The 12,905-nt window shown below is 33.9% G+C and overlaps 1 protein-coding gene across 1 annotated transcript in view; it reads right to left on the minus strand.

Moving 5' to 3' along the window:
- The window catches only part of LOC107455141 (FH1/FH2 domain-containing protein 3-like), a gene marked incomplete at its 3' end in the record, with an annotated part of 229,904 nt that extends 228,587 nt beyond the window's left edge, over nt 1–1,317 (minus strand). The window contains 1 exon segment of the mRNA XM_071180913.1: nt 1,195–1,317. Coding sequence (XP_071037014.1) covers nt 1,195–1,215 — 21 coding nt within the window.
- Nucleotides 1,318–12,905: the final 11,588 nt, after the last annotated feature.

Here is a 12,905-nt window from a genome sequence, read left to right on the forward strand (position 1 = left end):
TTTTAAATAAAATTTCATACTTTTTTTTTTTTAAAACTGTTGTTTGTTATTTTTTTACTTATTATTTCCCCCTTTTTTTTTCATTTGTCTATTATTTTTCTTTGTTTTATTCTTCATTTTGAACATATATATATATTTATATATAAAAAATCAGTTAGTTTAAATCATCAAACCCTGCTTAAATCCACTCACTAATATTAATAGAGTGCCACTGAGTTATATTAGTGAGTAGATTCAATTCGATATACAATCAGAAACTACACTCTATTTAAAGATTTGTATCAAACATAATAGCGGATATAAAATGCTCCAAAATCTGAAAGTTCGAAACTAATTTCTGATTTCCGCAATTTTGATGTTCAGGTCGTTATAATATTACTGAGTGAATTTAAGTCGATATATAAACAAAAACTACAGCGGTACTCTATTTAAAGATTTGTTTAAAACATAATTTGATAGTGGAAATAAAATGCTCCACTATTTAAAAGTTCGAAGCAAATTTATACATTTTTTTCTGATTTCCGCAATTTTGAAGTTTAGATTGTTATAATATTAGTGAGTAGATTTAAGTCGATATATAAACATATAAACAACTACAGTGGTACTCTATTTAAAGATTTGCTCCCAACATAATATAATAGAGGAAATAAAATGCTCCAAAATTTAAGAGTTCGAAGCTAATTTCTGATTTCCGCAATTTCGAATTTTAGTTCGATATAAGTCAGTGGATTTAAGTCGATATATAAACATATAAACAACCACAGTGGTACTCTAAAGATTTGTTCCCAACATAGAATAGGAAATAGAATGCTCCAAAATTTAAAAGTTCGAAACTAATTTCTGATTTTCGCAATTTTGAAGTTTAGATCGATTAGTGAGTGAATTTAAGTCGATATATAAACAAAAACCACAGTTGATATACTATATTTGTAAAGATTTGTTTAAATAGATAAAGATTTGTTTAAAACATAATTTGATAGCGGAAATAGAAATGCTCCAATATTTAAAAGTTCGCAGCAAATTTATGCATTTTTTTCTCCTGATTTCTGCAATTTCGAAGTTTATGTCGATATTATATTACTGAGTAGATTTAAGTCGATATATAAACAGAAACTACACTCTATTTAAAGATTTGTTTCCAACATAATTTAATAGAGGAAAGAAAACGATCCAAAAAATGAAAAAAGTACATACATAAATATCGTAGTAGTCCATTTCTTGTGTTGGTTCCAACACTTTCCTGGTGCGTGTGTGGAACACACCGAAGTGCTCTCTCTTTGGCAGAAAACGAGATCGCTGGCGAGTCAAAACCAAATCCCCTCTCTCGATACACGAAGTACGTAGGCGTCATAATCCTCTAAATTTAGAATCCGAAACTCTCCCTCTCTCTAGCCGTTATTAACATCCAATAATTAAAAAACAAGATCGCGGCTAGACTCTTATTTACGATCTTATAACGACGTTAAACAAACTCTAATCTCGTGAAAATACGACACGAACATTTTAAACTATAATCATTTACATTTCAAGCTCTAGTTTGAACTGATGGAAAAAATGATTACGTGGAGGACAACGTTAATCTATTCTAAAATAAGTTTTTAACAACAACAAAATTACGCACATTACGAAATAAAGTACTCCACTGTGCAGTACTAGTACAGACAGTATATATTCTTACAATTTCCGAAAATAATATAATACAACAGTAGCGAGAAAACATAAATATAAACAATATCTCGCAACTTCGATACTGGTTAAGCGAAAAAGTAGTATCTAGGGAAAACAATTTTTGCTTTTTAAATTTATTGGTAATTAAATATTTATTGGTAATCATAAGACTTCAAACTATTTCAAATGCACTGAAAAAAATTATCTCTCGATCTACATTTTTAAAAAAGTTATGAATGATTTTAGATTGTCCTAACACAGAAACGTGCTCAGCAATCAGAATTTAAAGTACTTTTTCTCATAGAAGATAGTTTTGTGTTATAATCTTAACTAAATCCCTAAGAAATTTTTACTATTTAACACTAATCATACCATAACGGGTCAAAAGACCCGTTTTTGTATGTTGTTTTGTATTGTATTGAAAAGTGTTGGTATGTTTAGTGTTAAGATAAAGATTCGAAGTAAACTTTTTTACATTAAGTATAATGCACTTATTTAAACTGTGCATGGAATAAGCATTTTATGAGGTACTACAATTTTTACAGCATGTTATATATACCTAACAAGAATTTTTAACCCTTTTTTTCTACATTTTTACAAAATAATCTGTAAAAAATATTCTAATTGATATATCAACAAATGAATGCACAAAATTGCTAAGATGAATATAGTTAGCACTAAGAAAACAAATTTTGAAAATGTGTTAGAATAAAAAAGCCTTAAAAATTTAAAAATTTTAAATTTTTTCAATTTTTTTTAAAATTTAAAAAATTTGAAGATAAATTATTGATTATAAGTTAAATGAGCATGTAAAGCATCCACAAAATGAATGATTATACCTTTATTTAAAGAAATTGTTGCAAAGATACTATGACCCCTTAAATAAAATATTTCTTCGATAGTTTACAACAGTTATACAATATAATTAAATAACGAAAACATTTGCCAGCATTTAACCCATATTACACTAATATTTGAGCCGCTCAGAAGCCAATGCGGTTAAGTCCATTTTTTGATATTTTCTGATTTTTGGAAATTTTGATGAAGTAAATAATAATCTTCTTAGTTATTAAAGGATTTACTCGTTGGTTACTTTTTTCTAGGTCAAACAGCCCTTTTTTTAATAGCTTCTGAATATGTTGTATAATAATTTCAGAAGCCATTGTGAATAAGTCCACCTTTTATCAATATTTTTTAACATAAACTTTGAAATAAAAATTAAATTCTTCTTCTTCTTTCGATATTTGTTGGTAACACTGAAAAACAAGAAATTCATAGTAACTCAGGGTTGCCAGACGTAGTATTTTTTCACCAAAAAAAGAGGTATGGTATTTTTCGTAATATTTTTTTTTTAAAATGTGGTATTTTTAGTTTTTTTTTTTATTTATTTTATTTTCATTTCCTGAAACAAAGAAAAGTGCCACTCTAGTTTTGAAGTGAAAAACATTTTTTGAAATAATCCAACAGTTTATTTTCTATTAGTCACTGTATCTAGTGATGATAGTGAAAAATAAAAGTTTGTTTATACTAGTAGACTATATATATTTCTTATCTTTTTCAGCTGCCTAAAGGTATAAGTCCTAAAATTTTTAAGATGCTGTCATTATTTCAATAAATACTTACGTTTTTATTTACACATCCTGTACATATCTTGTTTTTTTGCAGAGTTTACACCTCGAAAAAAGACTTTATACACTTTTCTAATTAAATTAATAAACCAAAAATTTTAAAATCAAAAAACATTAAATTTTTGTGTATTTGACTTAACCGCATTGGCTTCTGAGCGACTCATTTAAAGGCATAACTTACCTAGAATCTTAATCTGGTATTAATTTTGTTAAATATCGTACGTGCAAGGCCCACGATCTGTTTGAATTTATAAATAACGGAATCATCTCCACTTCTTGTAATTGACTTTGCTAGAATACATGGACTCATGGACCATATCTAGTTGTTGTTAAGTAATGAAGCATTAGTAACAACAACACATATTACAGAAACTCCTATGTATGGATCGCGTAAATTGAAACACAAATCACAATAATAAAACTTCCTAGAATATAAAGCCTGCACACACATTACCTCGCAAGCATAGCATAAGCGGAGTAATACACCGTAAGTTTTCTAAATTTCTTCTTGTTTTAGGAGACTTGATATTGTTTACATGCAATGAACATTCCATTCAATAGTTTAACAGAAGTATATTTAATATTTCATTGATAGAACAGTTTAACACCTTAGTTGAGTCAAATCTTGTGAAAATGATTCGAGATTAGAATGTTTTAGCTACCTACAACATTTTACTTTTTAGAGTATAATATTTCACTGCTATTAGGTCATATTTATGTATAATCGTTTAAAAATATAAAAATCTTGAAATATATGAAACTTTTAATTATGTTTTCGGAGATTCTTTAANGACTTAACCGCATTGGCTTCTGAGCGACTCATTTAATGGCATAACTTACCTAGAATCTTAATCTGGTATTAATTTTGTAAAATATCGTACGTGCAAGGCTCACGATCTGTTTGAATTTATAAATTACGGAATCATCTCCACTTCTTGTAATTGACTTTGCTAGAATACATGGACTCATGGACCATATCTAGCTGTTGTTAAGTAATGAAGCATTAGTAACAACAACACATATTACAGAAACTCCTATGTATGGTACGCGTAAATTGAAACGCAAATCACAATAATAAAACTTCCTAGAATATAAAGCCTGCACACACATTACCTCGCAAGCATAGCATAAGCGGAGTAATACACCGTAAGTTTTCTAAATTTCTTCTTGTTTTAGGCGACTTGATATTGTTTACATGCAATGAGCATTCCATACAATAGTTTAATAGAAGTATATTGGTCCCGCAGTGGACTGATCATTAAGACGCGGTTCCCAGCAGATCACCGAAGTCAAGCATCACTGGCTGCGGTCAGTGTGCGGGTGGGTGACCACTTGGATCAGTCTGCGTAGGGACCGAGGGTGTGCGGTATTGGTCCTTGTTAAACTGTGCTACCGTAAAGTGCTCGACTTCGCGCGCAGGTCGTCGGGCTACCGAAGCGGGGGTGCCATCCCCTCCGCAGAGGATCAAAATTGTGATGGCATGTCTTCGGATCATCCTCCGGGATGTTTCCCAGACCGTCGCCAATAGCCCATTGTGCAGCTCTAGTGCGACGTAAATTAACGACAACAACAACAACAACAACAAGTATATTAAATATTTCATTGATAGAACAGTTAACACCTTAGTTGAGTCAAATCTTGTGAAAATTATTCCAGATAAGAATGTTTTAGCTACCTGCAACATTTTACTTTTTAGCGTGTAATATTTCACTGCTCATCATCATCATCATCAATATTTATCTGGGCGCCTGGGGCCGTTAGCGGCCTTTTTTCCATTCGTCTTGAATTGTGATCTTTAGGGTGGTTCTAGCTGGTAATTGGAGTGCAATTGAAGTTAAAGGAATTTAAATACTTTGAATTTTAGATATTTTACTGTTCCTAACTATTAGATCATATTTATGTACAATCATTTGTTGTCGACGTATGCCTGTTTAGGCAGAGGGGTGCCATCTTTGGCCAAGAATTCGACTTCTGCCACACCCATACGTCACACCCGTTTATAGGGCGGACCTATTCATATATCTATTCATTCATCCACAGATCGTCATTTTGACCTGCATCAGAGAACGATCAATCTCCAATCCAGTACCCCCAGAGGTATTGATTTTTTATGGGAACACGGAGGACTTTGCGATTCGACAGATTTAACGTGCACCAGTCACCAACTACTACACGAGGAGTCTTCGGCCGGTGGGGTTCGAACCCACGAACTCTCGGACATAGGCCCAGCGCCCTACCGACCAGGCCATCCCTGACCCGTATAATTGTTTAAAAAATATAAACACCTTCAAATATATAAAACTTTTAATTTTGTTTTCGGACATTCTTTTAAGAATCTCCATTCAATTCTTCTTCGGAGAGGCAACAGGCTCCTCTGCATTGCTTTCTTCATCATCATCATCATCAAAATATATCTGGGCGCCTGGGGCCGTTAACGCACTTTTTCCCATTCATCTTGAATTGTGATCTTTAAGGTGGTTCTTTCTGGTAATTGGAATGCGATTGGAGTATAAGGAAATTAAATATTTTGTATTTTATTTAAAATTACCTCACTACAAAAATGAGCTGCCATCGGCCTGAGGTTTATGTCTTCTCTTAAGTTTTCAAAAGTAAAAATTTCATTGAATCCTGCGGTGTCACAATTTATGGTTTTTCCAAAAAATCTGAAATTTTGTGCATTGCTTTCTTGAATTTCGATAACCTTATTCATTCTCATATGTGGTGGTTATCTTAACATCAGCCCCGACAGGGGTTCTAACAATTCATCTGAGAAGGTTGTAGTTGTAGTTCATTTGCGTCGCACTGGAGCTTACGTCACACAACCATACGCCCGTTTATAGGGCTGGTCATATTCACACAATCACACAGAAGAAAGGACAGGACATAGAACACAGAGAGAAAGAAACATCCATATCCTGAGTGGGATTCGAACCCGCAACCATCAGCTCCGCAATCAGACAGGTTAACCACTCGGCCACCTGGTCGGCGAAATAGAGAATATATGAGGAGTCAATTTTGAGATTATTCATTTTGCTCGAAAATGAGTGTATAATGTGCCAACTTTGAGCGTATCACTATACTCAGTAATAAGTACGTGACGTTTTCAAATTCGTGCTATGTTTGTTTGGTAAGTATTTTGAGTATTTGATATGATCAAAAATGACAAATAAAATATAGCTACTCCATTGCTCCTAACAGAGGTGGTTTAAAAGTCACTTGTCAAATTTAAGAACAAATAGTACACATTAGGACATCACAGACACACCAGGTGGGACTTGAACCCGCTATCTCTAGGCTACAGAGAAAGCAGTTGATGAAGAGGATGCTTCTCGCTCTTCTCTTCTGTATCTTCAGAGAGATGAGTTGAAATGATAGGGTTATCGCGGAAAGTAACTGACTAAAGAAAACTTCAGGGATGAAGAATAAGTAGTTGTTGTAGTTCATTTATGTCGCACTAGAGCTGCACAATGGGCTATTGGCGGCGGTCTGGGGAACATCCCTGACGATGATCTGAANGTCCACTGCGGGACTTCATCTGAGTGGGAATAAATAATTAATCGCCGAAGCGCAACTGAAAGGTGAAATTTCGATAACCTTCGTGTTCTGGGTCCCTTAAATACAAATTGGTCCCACATTGGACTGATCGTTAAGAGACGGTTCCCAGCAGATCACCAAAGTCAAATATCACTGGCTTGCGGTCAGTGTGCTGGTGGGTGACCACTTCGATTAGTCTGCGTAGGGACCGAGGGTGTGAGATATGGGTCCTCGTTAAATTGTTCCGTAATGTGCTGGACTTTGATCTTAGGTCGTCGGGCTACCTAAGCGGGGGTGCCATCCCCTCTGCAGAGAATCAGGATTGTGGTGGCATGTCTTCGGATCATCCTCAGGGATGTTTCCCAGACCGTCGCCAATAGCCCATTGTGCAGCTCTAGTGCGACATAAATGAACTACAAGTACAAATAGTATTTTATTTTTCGAAGTGCCTGTCCTAGGCGGATATCTGCTTCTTCATGGAGTTTAGGTAAAAGGAAGGGAAGGGAGGTGTGGTACTTAACATGTGTTAAATCACATATAAATACGATTGGGAAATCAAATCTGTGTTAAACATAATATAAGTCGCAAATAGTACATAGGATAATAAAAACAATAAGATATTTACAAAAGAAAAGATATTTACAAAATTTACAAGTGGGGAGGACTCCCCCCGGTAGCCGGGCTTCATTGGTGCAGAGTTTGTCCAGAAAGATCAACTGAAATGCCTCAACTACAAATGCTAATTGGATTGCATATAAATACCCCTATTGCGTATACTTTATATTACTTAATAATTTTAAGATAATAAAATGAGAAAAAGAAAGATTCTCGATTTGATCAAGATAGCTAACATTTGAGAGCAGGAACGTTTCTGGGTTTTTATTAAATTCACCTTGAAACAATTATAAATTTTTACTTGTTTACTGTTATAACTTCTTGTCATATAATTTAATATACATGGAAAATTAAGAAATTAAAATTTATACAATGTGTTAGTAGTTGTCCCAATTTATTACGAATTTCAATAATTTTAAATTAATCAAAATACAGTAAAATTTAATACTTTCACTTTTAAAAAATCTTTGCCCTATTGCAATTATTTGTGCATTTAAGCGTAACATTTAGCTACTTTTCTTCATAAGAAAAGACCGAAGTCAAGCATCACTGGATGCAGTCAGTGTGCGGGTGGGTGACCACTTGGATCAGTCTGCGTAAGGACCGAGGGTGTGCGGTATGGGTTCTACCGTAAAGTGCTCAACTTCGCGTGCAGGTCGTCGGGCTACCTAAGCGGGGGTGCCATCCCCTCTGCAGAGGATCAGAATTGCGATGGCATGTCTTCGGATCATCCTCAGGGATGTTTCCCAGACCGTCGCCAATAGCCCACTGTGCAGCTCTAGTGCGACGTAAATGAACAGCATCAACATAAGAAAGGCTCACTCCAAGAATTCCCAGGTGACATGGCATTCCGAGAGCTGAGATTCAATGGAACGGAGGACCAGTGGAACGGCACCATATACACGGAATAGAGACCATAGACACGGAAATCCATGGAACCTCGACTCACGCCCGACAAAAACATCAAAAAACCCGTTGAAGGCAAGGAAGGGGGGAGGAGCTCCGAGTGCGAAACTCGCAGGTCGTAGGTACCAACTCCTAGGAGACGCAGGTCAGCCAGGTCTGACAACAGGGAGACAGGACCCATCGCGCGATCAAGAGAGCAACAGACCGACTGGAAGATCCGAAACCATATGCTTTATTAATAACAAAACTTTGTAATAAAAATTAGCAGAAGCAAAATGGTGACACAAAATCTACGTGACAACAAACAAAATTATAGTATTTGCTAAATACATGGGCGGACTGCAAAGATCTTAAAGACATGAATGTCACAGAAGCTAGTTCTTCTTTAGAGTCTGATGATTGCCCTGTGATTGATTGGAGACACAAGTTCTACTAAGGACTCAGGGTCTTTTCAGTTCTCAGTGTTGAGCCAAACTTTACGTTTGTCTCCTAGCGATTAACACATTTCTTTTTTCCTCGTTACAATTGTTCGCAAAATGACCTGCGCCTCCGTCTGCAGCCTGCAGCAAGTTTCGTCCGATTGACAGAACCTTAGCCGGTAGGACTTGTAACACCTTAGAACCCTAAGGTATTCCTTGATTTGAGGTCGTCTCCATTCAATGTTTACTCGCTCTTTCCTAATAATTCTTCTAAATGCTGTATTGTAAGGTTTGTAATCCCTTGTCAAGAAGGACAGATAGAAGAATTCAGAGAATAACAACAAGATAACAACAGAGAATAACAACAGATTGTTGTTGTGATTGTTGTAGTTAATTTACATCGCACTGGAGCTGCACGATGGGCTATTGGCGACGGTCTGGGAAACATCCCTGAGGATGATCCGAAGACATGCCATCACAATTTTGATCCTCTGCAGAGGGAATGGCACCCCCGCTTCGGTAGCCCGACGTGCACGCGACCTGCACCCGACCTGCACGCGAAGTCGAGCACTTTACGGTAGAACCCATACCGCACACCCTCGGTCCTTACGCAGGGTGCTCCAAGCGGTCACCCACCCGCACACTGACCGCATCCTGTGATGCTTGACTTCGGTGATCTGCTGGGAATCGTGTCTTAGCGATCAGTCCACTGCGGGACTTGTCAAGAAGGACAGATAGAACAATTCAGAGAATAACAACAGGCAGAGTTACTGCTGGATTCGAACCCGCCATCTCCAGGCTTCACACAGCGTTCGGTGGGTGATACCGCTCAGCCATGGAGGATTCCTTGACGGCACAGACTTAATTTTTTTATTGGATTTACATACATTTGCAGGCTTGTGTGCTCAATTTAGGCTTATAAACCTTTGCCAAATACAAGGACAGATAGCACAATACAGAGAATTACAGCACGAAGATAGATCCTGGGTAACAGCGGGATTCGAACCCGCTACCTCCACGCTTTGCACTAACTTAATATTTGTGAATTCGGATGTGAACAAAAGCCGGCGGATCGAAGCGTTCTCATGAGTAGTTATTGTTCTATAAAAGTGCATCATTTTCTCGTCTTTTTTCCTCTTAACTTCATTGATATTTAGGACCTCCTAGAATGCGAGAAAATAGATTCGATTAATCGGTTAGTGGCGAGCAAACGCCGAGATAACCCCAATATCCAGTTTTTTTCTCTTCTCTAATTCTGTTGTAGGACGATGTCGGGAACTTGTGTCCTGGTATAGGATTTCACTGGTAAGTCTACTTTCGCTTTATCTATTGGCTCTTGAGAATCGTCATAAACTTCTTTTAAAATCCCTTTTATTTTTGAATTTTTGCTTGTGTCGGCTTTTTAAATTTCTGAATTAACTTTAATTCAAGAGACGTTTTAAAAATATGTTAAATCTGTCTGTTAAAAATAGAAGTTTTATTAGAATGCTTAAACACTCGAAAATTCACTTATTATATCTTCATAGGTTGAATGTTAATTCATTTTCAAATATTATACACAAACCTGAAGATTTAATTGATGACGTTCAATTGGTACGTTCCAACTTTTAAGTTTCAATGCTTTCTCTACTTGTTTGCGTTAATCTCAAAAAAAAGTTTACAATTAACAAATTAGTTTCATCTCTTTAAACTATAATAATTTAATATAACTCTAGAATTTCTCAAATCTAAAAAGATGTGTTTATATTACTTTATTAAAATATTCTGAAACTTCGCGATTTTAATCTGAAAATTTAATTTTTTTTTGATAGTATGCTTGAAAATGAGTATCGTTCAGAACCAGATTAAAAGCAATTCAAAAATCTGGGAAATGAATAAGTTTTGAAATGGCTGTTCGATATTTATTTTTCAAAGGATCATTTCAGACTACTTAGTAAGTTTCCGAGTTTTACTGATTGCAACGCGAGTAGATGTTATCATAATTTCAAGAGGAATTGATTATTTCGAAATGGGTTTTGTAGGTTAATTTAATACTTTTAAAACATTGCATAAATTGTATATGTAAATGAATTGTTTAGTTTACTATTGTTTCGTTTATTAAATGAAAACTTTTAAACTTGTACGAAAATACGCGAATAAAATTATATTGTGATTACTTGTTATCAAAATACGAAACGATTAAGAGTGATTATGATTGAGTAATCAAAATATGATACATTCAATAGTGACATTTAAAATATACTATTACAAGTAATTAAGATTGCATGCTTATTCAGTCATTCATTCAGTAAAATATGCTTATTCAGTTTGTATGCATGTTTGCATGCGTTGACATATTTTTCTGTACATAGAATTAATGCTTGTGTATAAATACAAATTATTAATGTAGGTGCTGTATGTATGTAGGCGTACATATTTATATGTAGCATGCGTACAATCGCTCATACATAGATTTATTTTAAACTATTTTTATGTATTCATGTACATTTATGTAAGTACGTAGGCATATAAGATCTATATATGAATGTACTGATTTCGATGCAATATGTATTTACAATTTATATACATTATGTGTATGTAAGACACTCTTTACCCATCAAGGTTATGTCTTTTCTTATAACTAGATGTCTTTCTCTATAGAGATGCAAAATATTGTTCGATCTTAAGCGTCTTATTTTAGGAATTCAATCAAGAAATTAAGAAAAGTATGAATGTTTATTTTTATGTTATTCCAACTTACTCTAGCTTAGCATTCTTGTTTTATAAGTTCTTGTATTTAGTAGTGCTTAAAAGTAGTTTATGACAGTTTAGTTACTTAAATTTATGATAAAATTTTGTTCCATAAAACTCAATTTCCAATCTTTTTTGAAAGCAAACGATAATCTTATTTTAAATTCGCTTAAAAATCTTATTTTAAATTCACTTATTTTCACTTAAAAAATTAAAGGCTTTGTCATAAAAACATTTCTCAGAACTATGCATTTTGTTACGTAAAAGTTAATTTCACATAAATACTATAATTCATGAAAATACTTAAAGGATTTTTTATTTAAATATTTTTAAATAGACGAATCAAAACTGAACATTGATTTTTAAATATCGTTTGAGTAATTTAAATTCCCTGAGTCATTAGTGGTTGTAATAATTACAGTTTTGAAATTTAGATAGCTTACATAAGTTGTATACATTGTATTGTAATTATTCTTAGCTTTACGTACATTGCAAATCTATACATTCATTGGACAAACCTGAACAATTATTCGTTAGATCATGATTGCTGGCAAAAGTGACTGTTTATAATAGTACATAGTAGATTACATTTATTGTTTAAAATAAGATTTCAGTCACTTGAAACAATATGCCAGTTATAGCATCTTGTTATGATTTACAGATAATTATAACCACTTTTTATCTGAAATCGTTACTTGTAACTTATAAAATAATTACAAGAAGTTTATTACCATGAATGTTTTATTTGCTTTTGTCACAATATTAGTCAATTAAAGTATTCCGTGCCCATTTTTGTTGAGCAGTGAGATTATTCAGTTATTCTTGACAAATGAATAATGAATGATTTATTCTTTATTCAAAATATTTCTGACTTATGAATAAATCTTTATTCCTGAATAATGAAGATTTTGAATAATTATTCATCATTATTCTGAATCACAAATGCCCATCTCTATTTTAAACTTTTATTGATTGTTCTGATTTTCAGAAGAATTTCTAAAATTGTAAACAGTGTATATTTAATTTAAAGTTTTCTATACTGAGGACATTATTGACATTTATTCATTTCGACAGGATCCCTTCCCTGGAGGAATGTAGAAATTTGGAGCAACCTAATCCTGTTCCTGTTAGAACTGATGGTACTGGTTCAAGTTGGAGCTTTGCTTAAACACAGGTCATGTTTTACACTTATTTATTAAACAATGAATGGGTAAAAATGGTCTATACAGAAATGCCTTTTTAAAATTTGATCTATACGGAAATGCCTTTTTAAAATTTGGTCAATACGGAAATGCCTTTTTAAAATTTGGTCTATACGGAAATGCCTTTTTAAAATTTGGTCTATACAGAAATGCCTTTTTAAAATTTGGTCTAAACAGAAATGCCTTTTTAAAATTTGGTCTAT

Source organism: Parasteatoda tepidariorum, chromosome 5, assembly GCF_043381705.1.
Source record: "Parasteatoda tepidariorum isolate YZ-2023 chromosome 5, CAS_Ptep_4.0, whole genome shotgun sequence".
Lineage (NCBI taxonomy): Eukaryota > Metazoa > Arthropoda > Arachnida > Araneae > Theridiidae > Parasteatoda > Parasteatoda tepidariorum.